This window comes from Rhamphochromis longiceps, linkage group LG14 (assembly GCF_057381845.1).
Source record: "Rhamphochromis longiceps isolate RC_006_pf linkage group LG14, R_longiceps_female_GT1.1, whole genome shotgun sequence".
Lineage (NCBI taxonomy): Eukaryota > Metazoa > Chordata > Actinopteri > Cichliformes > Cichlidae > Rhamphochromis > Rhamphochromis longiceps.
In genome coordinates, this window is record NC_140570.1 from 38,779,674 (window position 1) to 38,806,381 (window position 26,708).

A 26,708-nucleotide genomic window follows, 5' to 3' on the forward strand; every position below is an offset into this window, starting at 1 on the left:
CCCATAAAAACGCCAAAGGTAACCTTCTGCATCCTATGATACGCGCCAGTGTGGATGGAATCCAATAGAATGACTCCCCGGCAGTAACACATGTTCCAGCCGTGTTTTTAACCCTAATCTTAATCCTAACCACAACCATAACCTTATCCCTAACATTAATCATTAAATAGTGTTTTCCAAAGCGATTCACAATGAGAAAGTAAAATAAATGTACATGTGTAGATTCATTCCAAATGGTTCTCATGTTTCTGAATACGACATTGGCTGTGTTGTGTGTTACGTTTTGGGATGAGAACCTGTTGTATATATATATCTATTAGGGGTGCAACGATACACAAAATTCACGGTTCGGTTCGATACTTTGGTGTCACGGTTCGATATTTTTTCGATACAAAAAAATGTTCATGCATTTTTAATTTGTCATTTATTAAAATTATAAATATATATTTTAACTCAAAAGTACAGTTTTTAAATTTAACCCTAACCCTTGTGCGTGTTTTTTATTTTGACAGCGAATGCGCACCTGCGGACCACTTATGTGCAGCCCTGGTTATTTAGCTCGTCATATTGCAGCCACAGAAATTCTTTTGTCCATGAAACCATAAAGCTGCACTTTCTTTTTGCCTCATAGTCTGATTTGTCATAACTTCTCCGTTTTGTGGTAAGCTTTTCTTTGGTTGTCACTTCTTCACCCTGACCTGTCTTATTTGGCTCAGCAGAACTGAAATGCTTTTACACGCACTCACATAAGCTCAGCGATTCTCTGCGCGATCAACCTCTCACATGTTTAAGCTTGCTGCAGGAGATTTCACTTGTCATGTTTGCATAGTATGTCATGGTCCTGGGTCGGTGACCCAGCGCTTTTAGTTTGTTATCATTTTCTAGATGATGATTGTTTAAGTTCTGTGTTATTTTCGATCTGCCTCTAAGTCTGCGTCTGTACCTGTCTGTCTATGGTGTCTCCCCATCTGTTTGTGAATCTGTCTGTTTAGTTCAATGTCTTGTCTGGTTCCATGTATCTGAGTTTCCTGTTTTATTGTGAAGGTCTGTGTCGTATGTGAGTGTGATCAGTTTACGTTTCCCCTGTCCCGTCAGCCCAGATTCCTCCCAGCTGTGTTGCCCTCCTGTCTCTCATCCCCTGATTACTGGTGTGTGTATTTAAGCCCTGTGTGTTCTCCTGCCTGTTGCCGGTTCGTCTGTATTACTCAGTGTCAGTCTGTGTATCCACCGTGTCTTCTCCCTGCTGTTCATCGTCACCCTCCTCTGCTCGTTTTCATTCAGGTTTGTGCTCTGTAGTTTAGTTGTTTCCCAGTTTAGTTTAGTTCGAGCCCCGTTTGCTGTTTGTCCACATTCCTTTGTGTTCAATAAATCACCTTCACTCCTCTACGACTGCCTGCGCTTGGATCCTCATTTATTCCACACGGCTCGCCTCGGCAGCCCTGACATAGTAAGCTAACGATTAATAAGACGATGTCAGAGGAATTGGTGCACAAATTATCATCACTCACAGATCAGTGCTGTCGCTCTCTATACACAGTTCGCACGATTGCAAAGTGAAAGCAAAAAAACAAGCGCAAATTCAAACGTGACTTCAATATGTCACATATTGACAGTGGCTCACTGATGCCAATGACATAATTACCCAGCTACATTTCTGAAAGAATGCAAAAGCATTGACATATATTTTTCCTACAATAGCCCGACGGGCAGGGAAGAGATAGATTTTGGTAGCCCGACTGAAAAAATCGCGAAAATTGCGAGCCCTGTATCTGATTGAGGAATCACTCATCTTTGGAAAAGAGAGTTTATTACAGAGAAATGTCTCTTTCCAAAATAAAAGCTATACTATCCGCTTCTTCTGGGCTATATTCTCAGCAGCATAAGGAGAATCATGTGCTAACAGCTGTCTAAATGACTCGGCTAAAGTTAGTAGCATGCTTGTTGTTTTTGTCTGCTTCCACTTGTCTTTGCACTACGATGATGTCGGCGTAAATGTGCAGTCATATTCGTTGTGTTCCCACTAGTGCTTTCAGGTTAATCTCATTGAAATGACCTTAACGCCACAACACGGCAAATCTCCGTTAACGAGCTACCGCCGATCGCTCCGTGCATGGGGCTAGACGGCCAACACGTTAACGAGATAACTGCGCTAACACACTAGTTCACACCAATGTAATTGAGCATTGCATGGCACATTCAACATACTGTTTTACTTTAGTCCATGACTCGCTTACCTTCAGGGTCATACGTCACATGAAAACCAAAATAATTCCAAACGCCAGATCTGAATGAGGGTGGGGGAGGTCCATGTTGCAAGGAGAGCTTAACTTCTGTCTCACTATCTTGCCCTGCGCTCTTCCTTCTGACTATGCTGTCTGTGTTGAGCGCTCAGTGGATCTGCGCTCGACAGTGCAGCCTAGGCGGAGTAGTCGAACACAGATTCACTGAGCGCTCAACACAGACAGCATCGTCAGAAGGAAAATTGATAAAATAAATTACAAATGTTGTATTGTACATATGCGTACCGAACCGAAAGCACTGTATCGAACGGTTCAATATCGATACGAATATCGTTGCACCCCTAATATCTATATATTAATATATAAAGCATGCTTGATTTTAGAAGGATGATTCAGCTCAGCATTTCTCTTTTATGATTTACTGTGAAAAGTAGTAGAAGTATATAAATGTGCAATAATACATACGTCGGTGATGATAATGGCACAGTTCATATGCTTGCTTAAATAGTGATTATTTTTACAGTTTTACTTTCAGGAGAAACTGAGCGTGCTGCAGTGAGCTATTGCAGTTTTCTAACATATCACAGTGTTAAATATAACAAGGCTAACAAGAGAAAGCTGACTTTGTTGGGAAAATGATCGGGACTGCAAACATACTAAATGACAGAGATGTGTTCATTGTAAAAGTAGAAAGATTTCTGATGTTATGTAGGCACTGTTAGAGTTAACATCTTTTATTTTTCTGCCTGTTTATATTTTATTTTTTAAAAAAGCTTTTGTTCTATTGCATTGGTTTGCCTTTGTAACAAGTCTCCAGGGACTCTCCAGGGATGAAAAATAGCTTTGTCGCCACAGTCGCTGTAATGTTTATCTAATGTGTGGTGTCTCTGTTAAATAAACCAATAATAATACATGTATATGGATAAAAAACAAATATTGGGATCCATCTGTTTTAGTTTTGCCTCTCGTGGCCTCATTTTACTCTGTGCTTCATCACTGTGGCTCAATAAACCATATCCTGGGTTTTTGCTAGAACATAAGCCTAAACTTTTCCTCTATCATATAATATAATGAAACTCAGTCTTTCTAATGCATTTTTGCAGACCTAACTCCATGACTCCACACTTTCAGCAGAAGGTTCACTCCGCTGTGACACCAACCATCTGGCCTGCTGATATGTCCTTGAGGAAGAACGTGATTATGTCTCCACTGAGGGCTTCAGTTAAAGCAGCAGAAAATCAAATTTTGCTCTGTGGTTTAATGGTTCAAGGCACCAAAAACACTGAATTACACAATGAATATTTAAAAGTATATATTTTTGGTTTGAATTAAGGGTAATGGTGACTTGGAGCTCATTAAGTATGCCCTCCATGAGTATACACTTCAGACTGTTATCAAAAAAATGCATTCTTATAATTTAGACTCTAGAATCTATTACCAACAGTAGTGAGTTTGTTCTTACACAGTAGAAACCTCCTCAGCTCAGAGCATAAAAGTAATGCCAACACTGCAGTTCCTCTCACTGCCATGAAATGTTTAGAGCCTAATATAAAAATGGTTTTGGTCTCTATAATTAACTTAACCGTTTATAACAGCTCTATAAGTAGATTTGGATTTAAAAAAAAAAACAACTATTATTGTGCTATGGCCACTTCATAAGACCTGTGGCTATAATAAGCTGCATGGTGACAGCCAAAAAGCTGGAGTCTGCAACAAAAAGATTGACATCAAGGTAAAAATGTATCAACACTCGTAGAGGTTTAGCAAATTGCAAATGTTACATTTCTGACCTATCATTTTAATTACTTTGGCTTAAGACTCTGTTAAAAAAAACATAAATAAAATAGAGTGCTTTATGTTGCTTTTGCTTTAGTTAACAAACAACATCATAGTGTGTTAATTTGCAAGGTTACAAAATGAGGTTTTAAAATACACAATAGCTTCAGCAAACCTCTCTTATGGTCCAGAAGTATTTGCCAGCCAGGTCTTTAGGTGAAGCGCAGGTCTCCAGATCGTCCTCTCTGGTCAGCCTGCGAAGCCAAACCAGCTCACAGTTACAGTGCAGAGGGTTCCCGCCAAAACTCAGCACCAGCGCTGTAAGAGGAGAGCCCTTCATCTTGGCGTACACCGGGATCCGCAGGAACAGTGGGTCTGGAGGTATTTTCTTCAGCTTGTTAGAGGTCATGTCAAGCCTGGTGACACAACACAGAGAGTTCATATTTTTCCATCACAGCTATTTTTCTGGCAGTTTTAATGAAAGCTTTGAACATTCTGGAGATTAGAAGAAGATCCATGCCATGATCCTGATCAGCGGACCTCTTCAGAAACAAAATAATAATTATTATAAATGTGGTGAAAATCTATGTGGATGAAGTGGGAGGAGAGGAGATGGGTAGTTCATCGATCAGGTGGGTGGGCATGTCCAAAGGTGAGATAGAGGGATGGAAGGAAGAGGAGAGAGAAAGGTCAACGATAAGGGAGAAAGTGTGGGGAGGGGAGCTGAACACGGCTGCACTCAGTCAGCCAGCAGTTCTGCTCTTCTGTCTTGTTGGATTGTAGTTAAAAGAATCACACATTTCTGCAGAAGGTTATTAATCTCAACAGTGTTTCCACACATTTTATTTTAGAAATAAAAGAAAAGTCTGTAAAGTTGAGAAAAAATTTTCCCCTCTCTGGCTGCCACTGAGGAGAAATTCAGTCTTTAAAAAACGGGCCGATTCAATCACTTACAGTTAAATAAAAAAATAAAAGCCACAATCATTTCAAAAAGCAAGTAAGTCTTCAAACACACACAGAGAATAACCCTTGTATGTAGACGACTGCCTCCAAACCCAGTGTCATGTGATGAGGTGAGCCAGTATCTGTCATACACCAGTGGGCTCCTTTACCCCCCTGGATGAGACTGCCCTCGCCTGTGCTGGAGGAAAATGGGCCTATGTGGCTGTCGTGGGAGACAGGAATACTGGTGCCCCATTCCTGTGACTCCTGTGACATGCAGAGCGACGTGGTTCCTTGTTTTTGTATTCACTTCTGAATCACATTTAGTCTGACCATTCACCCAGAACCACTTTGCTTTGGAAAAGCTTAACAGGAGCAACTTGCCCCAATAACATAGTTCTCAGAATCACTTTAGGATATAATTCCCTCCATCCTGTTAAGATGTTGATCCCTGAAGGGATCAGAGGCTGCAGCTCTCAGACAGTAAATGGTGGAGTAGTCTGGGTGGTGAAAAGTGGCTGCCCCAAGTGGAGAAGTTCAAGTATCGCAGGGTTTGTTCATGAGTGGTCATGAATGAAGGGAGAGTGGAGCAGGACACTGACAAATGTGAGGTGCGATAGAGATAGTTTGCATTTTCTCTCTTTGCCTGCATTCTGGAGGTTTCTTCCTGTTAAAAGGGAGTTTTTCCTCCCCACTGTTGCCAAATGCTTACTCATAGAGAATCAGTGTATGCTTAAATGTGCTTTAAGGTCTAATTTGTATGAAAAGTACTATAAAAATGCAAGTTCAGCCAGCACTAGAAAATAGATGGTAAGAAAAATGGTGCACAATTTTTGTCCGATCCAACACACAGACTCACGAGTGACATCAAAGGCAGTTGAAGTCTTCTCACACGTTCCAAACAGCATGTAGAAAATCTGAAATTAAAGCTTGTGACCGCATCACAAAGTGACATCAGAAGGAAGAGACCTAACAACATACAGATATTCCATGGTGGCTTTTCCATCAACCATTCGTCGTCTCCGAGGATTGAATAGTAATTTTCCTCAGCAAAACATTGGGCCCGGTAATAACGCAGGAGAGTCAAGCTTTCACTGCTGTCAGCAACAAATACAGGAAAGTGTATTTCCCTCTAGAAGGTCCCCGCAGAAATATTCACCAACAACGATGACTTAACAAGAAGTTAATGGCTGTGACAGCAGCGCACAATCTGCACTTGACAAATTTCAATTATGTTATTTCATGTGCAGCAAGCTTGTGGTGTATTATTTGTGAGTGTGTGTGTGTAAAATATATGTGGAGGCACCAACAAACACTGAGTAAAAAATTTGTCTGCAGGGCAAAAATATCTAATTGAACCTTTAAAAAATGCTTGAATATTTATCCATAGTTGCCTTTAAAACATCAATCAGGGACTTGAATGAAAATTGATTTCAGCTAATGAGCTTTAAATGCTATTTTTTGCCAGTTGGGGGGAAATTACGTCACACGTAAACTAGCTTCAGCATAAAAACAGCATTTTGATTGGGGAGCTGTCACTGGTGATTCATTGGCTTTTAGACAGGTCTGCTGTTGTGAATCACATGCTTGACTATGATGCAAGAGCATTTAGATGTTTCATTAATTTTTTTTAAAGAATTGTATCCTTCTTCCCAAAAAACATTAATTTCAGCCTTGTTTTAAAGACTATTTATCTTCTGTTAGTTTTTTCCCTTTTACACATAAATGAGTGATCATTGTTAATGAGCTTTAAATGGCATTTTGTGCCTCTTGACTGAATTTACTCCCCATATAATAAGAGCATTAATGCAATGTTGGCATTTATCAGTCAATTATAAGATTTTCTGCAGTTTGGATTGGGACTGGAGAGCACAGAGCACTGCAAACATTTAAACAGTGTGTAACCAGCTCTAAGAACAGAGACATGGAGAAGAAGTCTGCCTGCAGAGAAGCAGTCCAGGTCACTATTTCAAATCCCCGTTGAATGAGGGCTGCAACAATTACGATCGTCCAATATTGACGTGCCTGCAGGCAAAATGCTGAACCTGCAGCTGCTCAGGTGAAGGCGTAATACAGTCCTGGTCATAGGGGGCATTTCTCAGGTTCAGAGCATAGAGCTGTTGAACAGCTTTCCTCCAAAGCGAGCTGATACTCAAAGGCTTAATTTCCATTAAAATGAGCTTCAAAACTGAAGGATTTGCTGTGTGATTTTAGTTCCACCATATCGTAAAAGAAACTCAGAAGAATTAAGCCATATATATAAATATGTAAAGCTCTTTGAGTTGTGTGTGTGTGCATGTATTAATAAAACATAATTTTACAAGGTTTATTTTAATTTTAAAGCCTCAGTGCAAATAAAAACTCCTGCACATAATGTGTATTCTGGCAGGACAGAAAGAACTCTTTTAATAAGCCTTTTATTCTTTATCCATTCAGATATTTCTGTCACTGGAATGATGGCAGCTTTAAATAATCTTCCTAGAAATGAATTTTTTAATACTATGAATTTTTTCCACAGTTGTTATAATTCTGCCTTTCTATCTCAAGCATATTTAACCAGAAATGTTCATGTCCTAAGAGCATATTGGGTTCTTCAGCTGCTGCATGTTTCACTGTCTTTGCCAGCTGGTTTCTGACGGTGTCATCGGGGCAGACATAGGGCATCAAGCTGGCTTGGGAAAGCCTTGGAATACCCCAGAAGAGCTAAAGAGAGACTGCGGGATGAGGGCTGTCTGAGCACCTATATATAGACTGTTCTGTCACGAGGGTGGATGGATGGATGGATGGATGGACTGGTGAGGCTTTTAAGGTTTAGAGTCCCAAGATTCTTTTTCATTTGGATCATCTTCTACACTCTCCAAACTTGACAAGCAACCTGAAGCTCCTCCCCTTTCATCCCCTTTCTACTGGTCATTAAGTAAGTACACGCATTAGGTGGACCATGTGTGTAATAGACACGCTGGTCAATGTGTCCATTTCACGCTTTGCCTCTCCAAAATTCGAAATGCACACACATGAAAACGTTGCATTAAGTTGCAGAAACAGAAGCCAACATGTAAATAATCACTGGAAGATGTTTAAACAGCCATTATTAAGTCATTTACATGGATAGACATATTAATCCAAGGACCCTGAAATGTGCATACGTTTCTTGCTCACTAGAGACTTCGTGGCTTTAAATATATTATCTCCCCCTGCTGCGAACGCAACTTCTGCATGTCCATTACACGTTTCGTTGTGATACTGATTTGTGTAAGTGCAGGTGAATGGTAATTGGCAGTTTAAATTAAATACAGCTGGAGCTTTCATTTTCCCACTTCCAGTCAAACCCAGGCAGGCTGCAGCACTGCAGTGTTATGTGATCCTGACCTGGCCAGTTTGTGCAGGTTGGAGAAGATTCCCTCTGGGACGCTCTCTATGAGGTTGTGGTCCAGGCTGAGGGTGTTGACACTGACGAGCAAAGCAATGGTGTCCCAGGGGATTTCCACCAGGTTGTTGTAGCTCAGATCCAAATCCTCCAGAGTCTCCAGGAAGTCCTGTGAGGGCGACAGAGGCAGGATGCTATCAGTGACTTTAAAGGCTCAAAGTGGTATAATTAAAAAAAAAACAAGCATGACTTTGCTTTATCTTCAAGTGCTGAAGTATAGCATTAAAGGGTAAAGAGACAGATAATAAATAAGAAGGATATAAAATGGAAAAGAGATGAAAATGAAACTTGCAAATAAAAAAGGGAAGAAAAGAAGGAAGGCCCAACAGAAAAAAATACAAAAAATTCCATTTCCAACAAAAGTGGATCAAGTACAAAGAAAATCTTTGGTATGATAAGAAAAGATACAAATTTAGAAATAGAAAGAATGAAACATCCAGATGAACAGAATCATCTTTCTGGGAACTGAATCCAAACAAAGAAAAAATGAAATCAGTTACTGCGGTCAGTGGTGTACACTCCAAACCAGGCTCTTCTCTCTAATTGCCTCTAAACAATTCTCATAATGTGGACATAGATGAAATGTCACGAGTCAGCACACATTCCAACGAGCAGAAACACAAAGATGGAGAAGAAGATGAAGCTGGATTGAAGGAGCGCAATAAAAGCCTGGCGATCAGCTAAAGTGTTGTTGCTGCTGTAATTGCTCTCATAATTCACACAATCAGGACAGTGTTTGAATGTCACAATGCCTTGATTCTCATTACAATAATCAATGCTTTATTGCTTTTTCAACAAAGGGAATCTCATTTCTCACTGACAAAAGAAACTTTAAGAGGCGTGAAGAGAAGTTCAAAGACAGCAGAACAGAGTCCCAACCGTTCCACGACTGTCCTCTCAAGAAAATGACTGATTTTGTTCAAACTGCTGAAAATAACTGTTTATGTGCAGTTTAATGGTGGGGAATCGGTGCTTGAAATAACTGGTTTTCACAGTGGGGACTGGAGTTTCCTACCATCATGCCCCAAAGCCAGTAGACGACGATCTCAGCCACGTGCAGCATGCTAACGAATAGCTTACAAATGAAGATGATATTTGTCTTGTGTTCCCATTTCACTGATTTTTGTTTGCTTCCTTCAGTGTTAGGCTCACAGTATTACCAGTATTTGTACACAAACTGAACACATTGTTATAAAGTTTAGCTATCTGCCATTGTGACATTCTATACTTGGTTATATGTCAGAAAATAAGTGAGAGTAGATCAAGGTTAGTGTATTGTGTTAATACATTATATTTATCTATGTTGGAGCCTCTTCCTTAGAGAATGTATATTAGACTTAAAGAAGAAGACGTTCTTCATGTATATTACCTGGCAGTGACTGACTGTGATTGGACAGCTGCAAACAAAATATACACTGAAGTCTCGTCAAGTGCAGTGTGTTGATATTTTTATGCATATGGACAAAAAAAATATCTTTTTTGTGTGCTGTCTGCAGGATGTTTGAAAACACTTGTATTTAAACTACATTTAGTGGAAATTGACTCTGAGTGCTGGATCTCAAGGGACTTTTAGTAAAATCAACTTTTAGCTATTATTATGATTTAGTTGGAGAAACAGCACTTGTTCTTAGATAATAAAGTCTTGAAAGTGAGAGCGACACGAAGGAGGAAGGAGGAGAGGGTCAAAGCCATGTGTAAAATGAGACACTTTCTGATACAGCGAGTGAGAGCGGAGCAGTGAGGGTCGGACTAAAGTTCAGACAGTTCAATCCATTAGTGAGGTCAGAGTTCACGCCACTCTAGTTTATCTTCATGAAATGTCCGCAGAGGTCTGTGAGCCAGTCCTGAGGGGACACTTTTAGTCCTTTAATGAGCAGAGAAAGGACAGCATCATCAAGACGGGGGACACGGTTTATTCTAGGACCGGGTTATTAAAAAGGTGTCCAGCTGGGTGGCAGAGTGAGGCGGGCAGGCAGGGCTGGCTGCTTCTGCTGGACTTTCGAGTTAGAGCCAAAAATGTTGTCTTACACAACACTTGACCCTCAGCACTGAAACTTTTCATTAATGACTTTGCAATAACTTTTCCACTCACGATCTTGGCTCTTGTGTGAACGCTTGGTTGACAACGAATGTTAAAAGCACCGATTAAAATTAGTTGGATTTAAAACACTTTGTTAGTGTAATTTGGGCTTACCCAGAGGAGCTGGTGGCAGCAGAAAGAGCAATTTAAACACTTCTAAGAGTTTTGCATCCTTTATGTGAGTGATTTTAGTTCATTTTCAGAGCAAGTTCTTAATTACACTGTGAAATGGTTTTGCGTATTGAGAAGCAGAGCTTAATTTGTAGGACCGCTAGGATTATTTTTTAAATTGAAATCATAATTTTAAAGCTACTTAATGTCCGAGGTTAAATGGACATTTTTGTCCCTGTAGTTTTATTTATGTGTCTAGATTTTGGCCCAATTTCTGATACGAAATTAAATTAAAAAGTTCTTCTTCACGTGTCTTTGAGGACACGATCAAGATGGGGATTTCCGTTCTCCAGAGTTTCTTTACTGGTTTAATAAGAGTTAAAATATTTTTACATATTTAAAAAATATACATTTTCTCTGCATGAGCTGGATGTTCAGCTATGCTTTAGTACCTGAAAGGCTCCCTCTGATATACTGTGCAGCTGGTTGTTGGCCAGGATGAGGTGCCTCAGGTTGACCAGGCCCTGGAAGTGAGAGTCATCCAGCACGGTGAGGCGGTTGGCATCCAGGTGGAGGGCGTGGAGGTCCTGGAGATCGGCAAAGGTGTACGGCCTGATCTGGCTGATGGTGTTTCGACTTAGTGTCAGGTGGATCTGGACATGCAGGAAAACACAAGATCCACATTAAATGACCCATTTTCATGTAAAACACCAACACGTTGTTTGTTGCCAACTCAAAAATGGTGCAAAATGGATAAAAGCAATCTAATAAGGTTCACTTTGGCATATTTCTGTGTAGGGAGGTAAGTGATAGCTTATGAGTCACCACTTAAGATATAATGTTTAGTTTGAGCAGGTTGAACTCGCGGGTCTGTGGAGATTAAACTTGTATTTAACCTTCCACATTTTTTCATGAATGATACTAGTAATTAACGTGAGAGTACAATGGGTCAATGAATGAGTCCGGTATCCATTTATACTTAAAGCTATCATTAAAAAGCTCGCTGCTGAGGTCAGGAATTGCAGTCTGCTTAATACCTCCACTGTACACAAAATATGAGTGCAAAGATGCAAAAATATATTCGATTAACACCCAAGAAAGGGTCAATCAGCCCCCACACATTTCGAATCTGCTGTGGAAATGAGCCTCGATCACAGGGGACATCTGTGGCGCTCCGTCACGCTCATCACCAAACGATTAGAGCCTCATTTCCCACGTTTCCTTGTGTGTGAGCAAACATCTTCCATGCTGTTGTGCTCACACTAGAGAGAAAAGTTATGTTTCACACACTAAGGAAGTCTCCAGCTGTGACGAGTGTGTCTATTTGGTGCGTAAATATGGTGATATTGGTGGTTTTCTTCTTGAGCTGCGTGCAGTGAAGCCTCGTTGCCCCCATTACTGTGATTACGGTGGGATTAATTAGTGAAATCCATTAAGATATCAGAAATGTCACCTCAGTCAACATGTTATGCTGTAAGGGGCAGATGTTCCTAATGTTTTCTGAGCTCTCTGTGGAATAAACATGACATGTTGCCTCATTTCTTACTTTCACATTCAGAGTTTTCTTTACTCTGACTGATGAATGCTTGCAAACCCTCCTCAGATGCTATCACACCATTAATCTGTGATGCACGGTTTATTTCCGAGTTTATTTTGAACTCCAGTGAGGCACTTTACTCTTTCTGTACTGGTTACTCTTTTCTGTCAGGTAAATGTACTTCAAATAGAGGTGTCCTCAATTTCTGCATTTCTGCCATAGGATGCTGCACGATGAGTCTAGTTTTTGACCGACGGTTTTACAAAGATGCAAATATCATAAATAAAAATATTAGATATGATCTAACTGTGTGACAAAACCCTGTTCTAGATAGTGTTAGAAAACGTGTATTTAAGTATCACTCTGGTCTGTTGCTCTTTGTTTGTTGGGTCTGGATGGTTCTGGCAAAGACTTGCAGGCTTTTTGGGTCAGCATCTTTATGTAAAACATCATTCACCCTGTTTCATTTCTGCTACTGCAACATTACAGAGACACAAGGACGATGATTAAATTAAAGTATTTACTTCATTTTGCAGTAATGATGTGTTTCAGTGTAAACGTGTTCATTTCACGTCTTAACATGGGAGTTTATGGACCGACTCACTTTTGGAGCCTGCCTCAAGAGGCCATTAGAGGAACTACAGTTTTTGGCATTACTGCACTGGCTTCACTTTTCAGCCCCGGAACAGGTTGCCACTCTCTACTCATGCATTACTTTGTCTCTTATGTTCTCAGTTTCACCACATATACTCAGAGAGGAGCACACGAAATGAAGGTGAATTGACATAATGGGCCATGACAACAAATAATTACAGGCCAATGCAGGTCAATCATCAACTCCTCAAAAGGAGGATGGCTGCAGTGTCAGGTGGGACTAGTTACTCTGTTACTCCGTTTCAGAAGTTCATTAGCAAAAAGGGAAACTCCTGTAATGAGCTATTTCACGGCATCAAACGCTCTCTGTAAAACCCTGGAACCTGTTCAATGTGGAAAATGTTCCATGATTAACACTTTATTGTAATGTCACTGCGTGACTGAGACTTGACAGCAGAATCGGGTAGAGAAACCTTCCTCCAGTTGATCAAAGCTGTTTTAACTCTGCAGCTTCAAAATGTTGCATTTAACTTAAGAATGACCACTGCTGTTCATCTGCAGCAATCCAGTCAAGCAGGCTGGGAGATGCTGAAGTACAGGATTACTTTTCCCAATAAATTCAAGCATAACATTAATAACCTATAACATCTTGCATGAATCTGAACTGTTGCTGCAATATAACTGAAGTAATAATGGGCACTGATTCATCTCTGATGGCTTAACAAGTCTTTTGGCTCAGTGTGCAAAAAAATGTAATTCATGTAAACAAAAGGCTGTTTAATAAGCTAATAAGTAGAGCACGGTTGAGTAAATATAATCAATATGTGGGGCAGCAGTAACATAAATGTTTAGAATAACTTGGTTGCTGTGATCTTTTTCATGCAAAGCTAAAACAACATTAAAAAAGAGTTTCCTGGCAGGAGCGGCCCAGGTGGAGCCTGCTTAGCAGAAGGAAGCTACAGTACAAACATGAATGTGAAGGTGTTAAAAAAGTGAGCTCTGACCAGGCTGGTCATGTTGGCGAAGTCACGGTGCCTCAGCGTCGTAATGAAGTTGTCCATCAGCCTGAGTTCAGCCGTCTGGCGGTCAATGTTGGGCGGAACGAAGAGGAGGCCTGTCTTGGCGCAAAGCACCGTGTAGGACGGCAGCAGATTCTGGCACGTGCACCGCTTCGGACACAGCATGGACGAGGAGCAGGAGGGGAGGGAGGACAGGAGGATGAAGAGGAGAGGGCAGACCAGCAAGGAGATGATATCCATGGCTGCTCTCCTGCTGCAACAGAGAAATTAGGAACACATCAGTTCATGCAGCAGCACACACTCAAGTATCAAACTGGACTTTAAAAACACCCAGCAGGGGACAGAAATGACTTCCAGAGCTCACACGGAGCATCAAATTAAGAAAAAAAACTGCACTTGATCCAAATCGGCGCTCCTTGGTTTGATTTAAAGGGTTGGTTATTCAGCAAAGACAGTCAAACACTGCAGGATGACTCTATAAATGATTATTCATCACTGCAGAAAACACGCTGTTTTTCTTCTTTTCTGCTTTTTTTTGGCCGTACACAGCAACAAAGCAATATTTCTTTTATGCATCTTTTTCCACAAAAAGTTTCAAGAAAAGAAAAGTTTTATATTAAAGGATAGAGGAGACAAGAGATAGATGGTTAAGGAGATGGGAACGGGAGGGGAATCAGAGATGCTGAGGTAAATGAAAGAATTTAAGAGCATGTTATTGCAGCACTTTCCCTTTTTTTTGCTGAGTGAGTTGTCCTGGGAAAGTGAAAGTAAACAGCATGCATACAACCAATTAACCTCAGCGCACTCTTATGATTGCAATCTAAGTAGAACATTAAAGAACACAAATTACACAGTGTGCAGTTGTCTGCCTCACTTCATAAATTTCAGAGATGTTTTTGTGCATGAAAATAAGACCAAACCAAGTTTCCCAGCCATGGCAATAAAGGAATACATTTACATTCATATTGATTTCGCTGTATGTTTGTAAGTTCAACTCGGCGGAGCCCTGAATAAATTCATATGAAGAGAAAAGGGAAACACACAAAAGCGGGAATGACACACGCAAAGGAAAATCATGAGAACGCACACACTCATTCATGCATGCGTGCGGACTCCCGCATGTGCACACACTCTGAAAAGTTCTTCTGAGTTAGATGCCGAGCGACTGGAGGAAGGTCGATTGCAAATAACAGCGGAAAGAGACGCGCTCTTTTATTTATGGTGCAGAAATATTCAAACTGTGCCTCAGCCTGCAGCACAGAATACAGAAGAGGAAGCGTCTGTGTCCTCATAACATGGTAGAGTGCAGGATACGGAGTTAAATGTGAGCAACTAATGAGAGAGATGTAATGGAATGAGATAAATTCAATGGAAATGATGAGGAGAATTCAAAACCCAACTGAGACTACACCCAAATGTCAATGGGTAATTCAGGAGTGTGCACACGATGGGAATTCAAGCGTTCAAACAATAATGAGCGCCGACCGGCGCTCACAAATTTGTCACGTGAATGAGAATCTCAAAGACGTTTGGCTAGGCTCAGGGTAAACGAAAAAGTTTCATATGTCGTATCTGTGACTCATCCAACAGAAGGGTTTCATTGATTGACCAGGAAGTCCTGCTGATATCAAAATGTCTTTAAAAGGAGAGACCTGGCCGAAGCAGCAGCAAACACAGCGTGACAGTATGAGCATGTGCCTCCTCAAACCACATACATTCAGATCTTTATGGAAATGTATTCCACGTCCACGATGTACATTAACAATACGTGCATATGAACAGCATGCATGAAAAATGAAGCTCAAAGAGGAGCATGGCTTGGAAGTTTGTTTCAGTTTTAACTATCACAGAGTTTCCTGCAAGTTGTCAGTGACGACTACCAAATTATAATAAATGTAAAGGTGTGAGAGAGAGCATAGAGATGCATGACTGAATCAAATGAGTTTAAGTGTTATCAGAACAGAAATGCGCTTCCCTTTTTTGTCTGGACCCTTTTTTAATTTGCAGTTTTAAAATGGTTTTGATCTTTGATGGAGGACAGTCCAACTCTACAGGCTTGAACTTGACAAAAAAAGAATTGAATTCAAATGGTCACCCATACATATGCAACCTGTTCTCATTCCTAGGGCATGAGCACTTGACATGCTGGCTGAGGGAATATTGGACACTGAGAAGGAATGGTCCACTTGTTTGGTTCAGCAAAATATGCTTGTTTTTGTTAAAACACACATTAACAACATTAACATTTAGACTGGATTCTGAACTCCCGGCGCAGATACCAAGTAGCACCTTGTGGTTGGTTGTTGGCGTTTTAGAGAACAGCAGTAATTGATGCCTGGGAGAGAGGATGAGCTGTGAGAAAGCATTTGCCCTCTTTTCCTGATTTTTGAATAAAACATGTAAGCGTGACAAATATTGTCAGGACCAGTGAGTCCACCTCTGAATGGGTCAAAAATACAAATTGAATGGTTTTGGTGTGGCTTAGTCAAAGTTTGGACTTAAATCCGATTGATTTTTTTTTTACTTTAGGCTTTAAACTGGCCGTTCATGACTGAAAACCCTCCAATGTGGATGAATTAAAGCAAGTCTGCAACTAAGAGTCAATCAAAATTCCTCCACTGCGACGTGAAAAGGCTCATCGCCGATTATCAGAAAAACTTGACCGCACATTTTCCACACAGTGGCAGACAGGTCTGAGGAGCTCTTTGTAATAAACGAATCATTCAAGTAAAAGCTAACTGCATTTTACAATTACTCGGGTCATCTTTGTCTAACTTTAGAATTATTTGGGTGATCTAAAATATGTAAATATGTAAAAATAAATCAGGAAGGGGGACATGCGCAGCGCTGTATATGTGCTGGACACATTAAACACAGAACACTGTTGGTGTGAGGCAGAGGTGACCAATTATCTCTACTGTTTCAATTTGTTTACAGCTCGTTAATATACACTGTTTTGTACTTTTGCAGGTTTTTCAGGTGCCGTAAGATGTTGGGTCTCTGAAGAGCACTGGTGCTCTGAGAACAGATTTAATTTGTTTAGTCAGGCCAGCTTAGCGTGAGAAAAATGCAAAACAGTTCTTTTTCAGACTACAAGCACTTCTCAATCTCCGTCGCTCTCTCTCCTCTTTTCATCACTTGCTTCTCGACTGAAAGTGCTTCTCATTTCAATTGCATTGCCTCTTTTTTCCATCCTTCTACTTATCTTTCTGCCTGCATCATCCCATCATCCCTCTCTCAAACCCTTTTCAGCTGTTTCCTGTCACCTCTCACTTCTGAGACTGCAGACATCCCTTCATTCCTCTTTCCTCCCATCCTATCATCATTCTCTTCCTCCATCTGCATCACTGCCTCTATCCATCCTTCTGTCTCTCCATTTTCATCCCTGGAAGAGCATTTACTCATCTATCTCTCCACATGACTTACATGTCCATCCCTTTCCCCTCTGTGCATCTCTCTCAACTCTCTTTGATCAACTCCTTCTTCATCCATCTATCCTTACCACTAATTTTTCACACTGTCATCCTCCTGTCATCTCCCCTTCTATTCATCGCCTTTGCGTCATTCTCTTCCTCATATTTAAAAATAGTATGTTACATGTTTGGGATCTGCTGCTTGCAAAATAAAAGGCACGTGTTGAGCAACATGTCCTCAGATGATAAAGAAATATGCAATTTAACATTAAAATGATCATTTGTATGTTGATTGAACTTCATGGTTTGCCGGCCAGACCTGAGTTAAAGTGACCTTCAAAGAAGCAGGAGGTACTATTGAGAGCAGCGGTACTTCTACTTGCCTCTAATTTGTTTTGTTTGGACCTTGGGATAAGATCTCAGACATGGTCTTGAAATTCTTACCAATCACATCTTGGCATCTTGGTTTGTAGCGTGTTAGTGTGAGGCTATCGAGTTGCAAACGCCGGGACTGAAAAATGAAGCCTAGTCAGAAAAAACTGCAGTTCTTGGTTTGGCCACATGAGGCTGCCTCATGCGTCTCCCATGTTAAATGACCAAACTTAACAGCGTTAAGCAACACATTTACCACCTGATACAAAAGAAAACCCCCTGCTAGGCATGATCTCAGCGAATTTGAGATGCCGAATACGTCCACCATTTTCAAAACAACCTGTAGTGCTGCAGCTTTGAGCTGCATAATAACTCTCATTCCAACATGCTCCTAATCAGGATACTTGCTAATTAAAAAAACAATTATGACGATGAAAATCATCATGATGAGCCAAAAGTTTCAAACTGTAGTAAAATGTTTGAACCTGAAGAAGGTACAAGTGGCTGGAGTCTATCGCAGCTATCACAGGGCAAGAGGCAGGGTACACCATGGTCGCCAGTCTGTCGCAGGGCTAACACTGACAACCATTCACACCTTGGCAATTTAGAAGTACCAGCAAACCCAACTAACTGCATGTCTTTGGATTGTGGGAAGAAGCCGGAGCACCCGGAGAGAACCCACGCAAACACGGGGAGAACATGCAAACTCCTCACAGAAAGACCTGAAGGTGGAGTCGAACTCAGGACCATGAATGTGTGAACCAACTTATTAATGCATTCTCACTGGAAAACTCGACAAAATCAGTGGGATGAAATCTCAGGGAAGTGCAAATATCTATAAAAATGTCTTTTTGCCAGTCCATCCAACCAAATTTTGAACGTCAGAGCAACCTAATATTCCTAAAATGCCATTATTCTTTTTGCTCCAAGACCACCTCTGCAAATGTCACAGCTTTGTAAAGTGGTGAAAAATCCTACTAATTATAGTAAAATATGGTAGTGGGATAAGCTTCTCTTTGGGGCACTCTAAGATGCGCTCAAGCATGCGGTTCATGGTTGTCAGCATGCAAACCATCAGCTGTTCCTAAAGCTGACCAAGTACTTTTCTTTCCTAAAATACTTTTCATTTCTTTTTCAGTTCAGTTTTATTCATATAGCACCAAATCACAACACCACAGGTGCTTCACATTGTAAGGTTTAAACGTAAGGTGTTGATGTCTCTAGAGTATTTTTTGCATTAATATTGTCAATGAACAAAGGAAAGCTTTGACTGTGTGTCACATACATTTTGTCATTCATGATAAAAAAAAAGTGCCTAAAGAATCACAAGAGTGAGCAGAAATCACACAGAGAAGTCACAGAGAATAGTGTGGATGTATAGGCTGAAGAGAGAAATAGAGGAAAGCCATTGAGTGGGTGGGAGCTTGATGAGAGGACAAGAGCAGAAGTTCCTTTTTCCAACCAGCTGGTGGAGATGTTTAGCTACAGCTTCAGAAACATGAGAACACACACGCCTGCAAGTGCACACACACAAACATGCAGACTCAGGGCTGAAGCAAAGTCAGGCCACTGTGCTAAAGCGATGTGTATACTGCAGGAACAGAATGAAGACGAATGCTGCGAGAAACAGAGAATAAAACACACAAGGTAGAGCGACATCTGACAACTGAAGCATGAGGGGATATTTTACATTCATCAGACTGTGAATATTCAGTAAGCCCGACTGCTGCCTCTACCTCACACTCATAGGCTGCTTCCTATAACTTAAGCATCAAATGCTGTGGTGGCTTGAATACATTAAAGGAATAAAATGACACCTTGCTTACATTCTGCTTAGGTTGCAGGATCTTATACCATATGTTCACAGCTGTGCTGCGATGCAGTGCAGGACTCATGCACCCTTCATGTTGGAAGGGTCAGCCAATCAGAAAAAAATGGCTTGGAGAAAGGGGGGTTGTGAGATTGTTATATTATCTTATGCCACGTTGTACCCCTAATTAAAGATTGTGAAATCATTATGTAGTTTTAACTCCTGACTTAGAAGAAGGTGACAACTATTAGATTTATTAGACTGATTTGTATTACATTAGACTGCTGATTTATTGTAAATGAATTACATTGTTTTATGCTGATTTACAAGAAATATTGTTTTCAGAGAATCATGGCCTTATTTGTCTGATTAGAAAGAACGGAACATACTGCACAGGAAGCCGAGGTCATAACTTCGGCTCACTGAGAGAGAAAGAATGTGGATGTTTAGGTTTTATGACTTTGGAGGGGGGCTGAAGCTACAAGAATGTGAGAAACGGTCAGACACTTCGAGATCTTGCGGACACCCTCCTGTCCACATCTCCGTCTGGACGTTTTCTAATGCTCAAAGTGTTGTATGGAATAAAGAGATTGTTGATTGAGCATTTATACACCGAGTGTTGTTCTTCCTTCAGCCCAAAGATCAAAGAATTGGGATATTTAACAGGATTGAAGCTAAAATGGCTTATTTCAGACAGATGGCTTATTTCAGACAGATGATAAGCTAGGGCTGCACTGTAGCTCAGTATAAGATAAATAAAGATTACTTTTAATGTAACATTCCCACTTTTATATGTACGGAAGCACTTTACAAAGTGCTTTAGACTACAAGTCACATTTTAACCAGTGGATTCTCTACACTTTAAGCACGTTATCTGTCTCACATCCAAGGCCAATTTATAATCAACAGCCTCACTAAGTTGCAAGTCTTTGGACTGTGGGAGGAAGCTGAAGTACCCAGAGGAAACTGTACCCAGAGGTAACATGCAAACTCCACACAGAAAGGCCTGAGCCAATGAGATGTCTCATTAGTGCAAGAAGTCTGCTTTGAATCCTGTATCAACTTTGTCCAAACCAGCGTTGTGTTTCATGACGGTGGGATAGACTTAAAGTTTGATTTGATTCAGAAGAAGAAGTTAATGATAATGATAACAGGCTGTACATGCATGACTGTGTTGTTGGTATAATATATCATGGCAACAATTTGGGTAAACAGAGTATTTTTATTGTGCAAGTCTCATTTTGGTCCAAAACACATCATAAATCAGTGAATAAGCCTTTGTTCCTCTTCAGCGCAGAATGATTATGCAGTTTGATCAATAAAGATATGAAAAGTTTGTTTGTGTGCTACTGGTTTAGTCCAAAATATGTTTTGCAACTGTACAAGCAAAGAAATTTATCATAAATATTCTTTATGAATAACAAAAACGGTTGTTGTGTTTTAACACTATAAAAATGAAACTGAGCTGATTTAAAATCACTTCTCTGAAGCTCACAGAAAGATTCACAGATGCTTCAAGTTACACCATGTCGGTAATGTCGTGCTACTTTTTTTTAAAGACTTTTTGAGTAAAGAAAGTAATCTGATCCCAGCGTGTCCCACTTGTAAGAGAATAATGTTTCACATTTTTAAAGCAACACTCCTTAAATGAGACAGGATTTTACAGAGTGATCACAGCATGTCTCCCAGCAGGAGAGAGAAGCTGAGCTTAAGAGTTCTGTCACATCATCTCCATCTATTTATCTGCGTGTCTGCCACTGCTGCTCTGACACAACCAACTCGCTGCTGATGATCTTTGAATCGATGCATCTGAAATGGAATTAAAATCAATAGTAACTGACATGCAGAGGCCAACTGATGTTAATGTCTGGGTTGGATTTAAACATATTAATACAGAATGTTTACCATCCATACCAACACCATGTTCCTGTGCAGATGGAAAAATTAAATCATAGCAGCAAGTGCACAGAATATTGAATTTATGGCACGATCCACTATCATTTATAAGAGGCTTAAATTGATAAGATAAAACACAACTCAAAGTAATAAAAAAAACTGTTAGTTTAATTAGTTTAAGGAATCATAAAATAGGAAATAGGTCACTGAACACAAATTCCCATTCATTAATTGAATAACGGCCTTCTAGACACAAGGGTCACCACTCCTTAGCCATCTTAGTAACAGCTCTGTGCATTTATTTAGGAAGTTATTTTTGAAGTTTCCTTCTAAATGAAAGGCAAGAAAGCCATAACTTCAACCTTAAAGGTCACTGGGACACAAAAACTGCACGTGTGCTAATTGAATCTACTGAAAACTGCCGACTTTTTCCCAAAACAGGCTTTAAAAAGTCTCCTTTTCACCTTTGCACAGTCGCATTAATGGATCAGTCTGTAGTGCCAACACAGTCAACATCTCTGGCTTCCTGCACCACAGCACGAAACTGCTAAATGCTAATAGTTGCTACTTCTTCACTATGAAAACGAGTAGCTATGCTCACCAAAACATGGAACTGTGGGTGAGTGCAACACCATGACTGGCTCGTATGCTGCTCAGCTTAGCTGTTGAATAGCAAGTGCAGGACAACCACCTTTATTTAAGCAGCATTTCTTTTAAATCGTGCCAAAAAAACACCACTATTTAAATGACTGCGATACGCATTTTATAGCAACGTTGATTAATGAGTTTTGCTCGTATAATAAAGACTCTGAAAATGCAACTGTGCAAAAAAACGACTGCAAACAATAAATGCAACAAAACTGTGATAACTGTATATCTAAAACAATAGAAAAGCATAAGAGAAAACACTCTCACAGAAGTTAGTTTTAGGTGCATAATTCAAATATCATCTGACGCCTGAATGTTTTACTCTGCTGTGCACAGATGTGTCATCAGTGTCAGGTGGTTGTAGTATTAGCAGATGAAAGAAAAAGGTTAAAAAAGTGATAAAGTTGTTAAGCATGTCTGCTTTATTGATTGAGATGCTTTCACTTATGGGTAAGTATGTGTGCCCACTTTCAATGGAAGCTATTGTTAAACTCGGAGCAGCTCTGAAAGGAGACCCATCGCTCAGCGACAGACTGAAAGAACTAGTGATAGAACTGAGCAAAATGCTTGTTTTCAAGTAATTAGACAGCAATCAGCGAAGTGCAGTTATTCTACACAGGTCCAGACTGCAGTCTTAAATTCAACATTTTATTATAGTATTATAGTTTTGTGATCAAAACAGGCTGTGACAATAATGCTGTCGCAGCCAAATATAGAAGTGCATTTTCCTGTAGTCACAGTGCTTTTAAAAGTGATGACAGTAAGAAGTTACTACAAGTTTACAGCTTACAAGAAGCCCTAATGCTGCTCATTTGTGTGTGTGTGTGTGTGTGTGTGTGTGTGTGTGTGTGTGTGTGTGTGTGTGTGTGTGTGTGTGTGTGTGTGTGTGTGTATACGAGACACGGGAAACAGGCAGACAAATTTCAATTTCAATTAACATCAATCACTGTCATTTATACCGATGACATGTTAATGGATTTTGCATACACATGACACACTGGTAGGCCGAGCATCATGGAAAGTGTCATTTATATTTAAATGTCATTTCATTTCTACAGTCATCACCGTTATGCTCATTACAAGCCACACTGGGTAAAGCTGACAGAGTCGTACTTTAACCAGGAGCTGTAATCAATATCACTCAGAGAGCAGCTTCCATATTCAAATGCACATCCTCTTTATCTCACGCATTCCCAGTCTCCACTGCTGGCTCTGTTTATTATTGTTTTATTTACGGAATATTTTATTTGATGCCAGGGCCACGAGTGATTACATAAAAACACCATTACCATGCAAATCCCACCATCCCACCAGTCACCTCTAATCAGATAAATCACCCAACTGTGTGTGGCACATACTGAATATAATAAGAACTAAAAGCAACACATATTCGTGCATCTTTTATAGGGTTTCAAGCTTTTCGAGTATCTGAGTATACAGTATATTTAGAAAGGTAAGGAGACAGAAATGGGCAAAATAAATCATACGCTGATCATTTCAGGCTGAATTTTTACACACGGCATAAACATCTATATGTTTTATGAAAGCAACAGAGGGGATGTTTAATTAATTAATATAGAAATAAAGCAATGCTGGAGGACACGGTGAGCAGCAATGTGGATGCTCCAAAGAATGAATATAGTTTAAGTGAGAGCATGCACCATGGATGCAGTACAGTTTATTAATCTTTGTGTAACGAAGAAGACTGCCAACTGTAGCATGCACACGAGGGCTTCTAATATCATTTTGTTAACTTCATTTCTTGTTCTGATCAAAGAGACTAAAATCAAACCTCAAACTACGTGTGAAAAAATAGGAAAAAGACAAAAACACTTTTTTCTTGCTGTTGCTTCGACTCAAGTTTCATATCGTTGAATGATCACCACCTCTCACGTTATCTCACTTTGACTGGGCTGCCATCGCTGCCTGGTAGTGATAATCGTATTCCTGTTTGTTCAGGAGATGAGCTGTTCTCAGGAGAGCCTGGGAAATGCAAATGCTGTGGTAATGTCACCAGAGGGGTCTTCAGGCCTACTGAGACTACACGCCATCATTAGATATTGACCAACATTACTTCTTTCCTCACTGCTGGGGAGGAATACTACACTTTCCATCTGTCTGAAAGTCTTTCAATCCAAAGTTGGCACCTACATAAAAGAATTCACTGCTTGTTTCACCATCAGAAAAAATAAATAAATGGATACATTTTGTACGAGTGAAGCGGAGCACTGACAGATGTATTGGTGCAGCATCAGCAGGGATCTGAACAGAGAGCTCAGCCTGAAAACAATGTTGACTGGTTGATCTGAATTCCTGCCCTCACTTATGGCCACAAGCTCCTGGTAGTGACTGAAAGAATGAGATGATGGATCGGAGCAGCCGCTTCCTCCAAAGGTTAGCTACGCCCAGCTTTAGAGACAGGTCATGGTCACTCAGAGTAAAGCTGCTCGTCCTCCACAACAAAAGGAGTCAGGCAGTTTGGGCATCGGACCAGGATGCCTCCTGGGCACCTCCTAGATGAGGTGTTTTGGACATGTCACACTGGGAAAAGACCCCGAGAGGACGCCCTGGGGCAGACCCAGGACACACTGGAGTGATTACATCTCTTGGCCAGCTTTGGTACCTTAGCTTCCCCCTGGAAATGTTGGGCAGGGGGGTGGCTGGGGAAAGAAAGGCCTCGCTGCTCAGACTACCCCCACAACCTGTGGGCATGGATGGATGGATTTTTCTATTATATTCATATGCTTATTGTTTTTAACCCAGTGTCACACAAAACAAACAGAGTTAAGGTAGATGTAATAAACACAAGTAAGAACAATCCCAGAATCATCCATCCATTCGCTTCCACTTATCCTTTTTCAGGGTAGCGGGGGGCGCTGGAGCCAGCTGTCATAGGGCGAGAGGCGGGGTACACCCTGGACAGGTCGCCAGTCTGTCACAGGGCCAACACACAGGGACAGACAACCATTCACACCTAGTGGCAATTTGGATTATCCAATTAACCTATCCCCACAAGCTGCATGTCTTTGGAGGGTGGGAGGAAGCCGGAGTACCCGGAGAGAACCCACGCATACACGGGGAGAACATGCAAACTCCACACAGAAAGACCCCGGCCTGATGGTGGAATTGAACTCAGGACCTTCTTGCTGTGCGGCAACAGTGCTAACCACCGTGCCACCGTGCTGCCTGCCTGTGTAAAACTGACACTGAATTAATTTAAAAAAATACTGACTTTAAAAGTAAAACAGGAAGTAAAGAAAAGACAAGTACAAACGTTAGAGACATGAAGCCCGACAGGAGCAAGAGCCACCAAAGAAATGCAAGACTGAAGGAGGAATACACTCAGAGACATCCAAGTCACCACAACTGTACTGTTGCATTTTTCCCCCAATTTTAAGTTAATGTGTTGATGCCTGTAATGAGAACCACAACAAACATTCTCCTTGCAACATCTAAGCTTTGTAGTGTTCTTTAACATAGACGCACACAATCAGCACAGATTCATAGTGGTGATTTTTAAGGCAGCGAGTTTACATGTATGTTAGACTACACGGATAGTTCATAAAATCAGCTCCATCGCCACTCGTCTCCATCTCTCATCGTAGGCTGTAGAAAATAAATGAACATATTCTCAGTGCTGCTGAGACTCTAAGAGGGACTGTTTTCTAGCATTGTTATCTGGCACGAGTTTCTGTTGGATTAACATAACCTAAATAGTGCAGCTTTGTCCAGTTACATTTTTCTTTTGAATATCCTTTCTTACATGTCATACGCCGTGATTGGATCATCTAAAGCTTAGAAAGATTAATTATAAGTGAGTATATTCCTTTTGCTCAGTCCAGTCTTTAAGTGATGACGTATGAACTCTGCTTCTAGGTCCAAACTACTCTGTGCTTATAAAGGCTGTTGTGTTTTTAACATGTTTTAATACTTTGTATCTTGTTCTATTTAATCTGAACAAGCCCCTAAAAACAGTCAGTGATCATTGTCGGCTTCTCTCGGTTTTGGAAGGCGCTTTGCTAATAACTTTTATCTTTACCAACATCACTGCTATCAGCTATCACTAGGAAACGTTGGGACTATGGGCCCACGTTTTTGTAAAATAAATGTTTTCTTGACAAAACTGTATATGAACCAAACTTATTACAACCCTAAAAAGTTGCGTCCTCTGGTTTTGAGGACGAATATGTGTCGGATAATCATCATATTCCATATTTCCAAGTGGCTTCGAATGCATTTGAATTTGCCTTTGATTTTATCTCCAGAAACCAGTGAAGCTCTAAACATTGGTCATTTTAGTCACCTTAATAATGTCCGTCAGATGCTACTGCCTGCCCACTCACGGGTTTGGGAGTAATGGGAATAAAAAAATCTGATCCGTGCAGCTATGAGGAGGCTTTTAACAGCTTGGCCAAAACACTTTACTTCTACCACATTTTCTTTTCTTTTTTTTGTTGCTCAAAACAAGGCACGCACACCAAATCAGTGATTGCCTGCAATCCTGTGATCAAAAGGGAGCAAACACGACGAGCTTTCTTAACACAATTCAAAAGTCATTGATTTAGAGAAGTGCAATGTGCATGATCAAAGACGTATTAAATTGAATTTTTATGAAAGGCGAACCAGATTTTAGCTCGACTTTGATCTTTGGAGCCTTTGAGGAAAATTCCACGCTGCTGATGAGCCCTCGTTCATCGCTTCATCGCAGAGGCTGAGCTGCTGGACAGCGGCTGATACCGGCTGCGGTGGCATTAATATGAATGATGGTGTTGGGAAGTTCATCAGTGCGGAGGAAGGAGTAGCGACGGCGTTGGGAACGGTGTTGTTTTGGGCTGAACGTGTT

The 26,708-nt window shown here is 40.6% G+C and overlaps 1 protein-coding gene across 1 annotated transcript in view; it reads right to left on the reverse strand.

Annotated features, from left to right (window-relative positions):
• LOC146654726 (leucine-rich repeat and fibronectin type III domain-containing protein 1-like protein) overlaps positions 1-26,708 on the reverse strand; it is a 440,352-nt gene that overhangs the window by 46,170 nt on the left and 367,474 nt on the right. The window contains exons 6-9 of the mRNA XM_085380451.1: positions 13,712-13,979; positions 11,029-11,229; positions 8,328-8,494; positions 4,192-4,432 (exon numbers count right to left, since the gene is read on the reverse strand). Coding sequence (XP_085236577.1) covers positions 4,192-4,432; positions 8,328-8,494; positions 11,029-11,229; positions 13,712-13,966 — 864 coding nt within the window. The 5' untranslated portion in view covers positions 13,967-13,979. The remainder of the gene's footprint in view (positions 1-4,191; positions 4,433-8,327; positions 8,495-11,028; positions 11,230-13,711; positions 13,980-26,708) is intronic.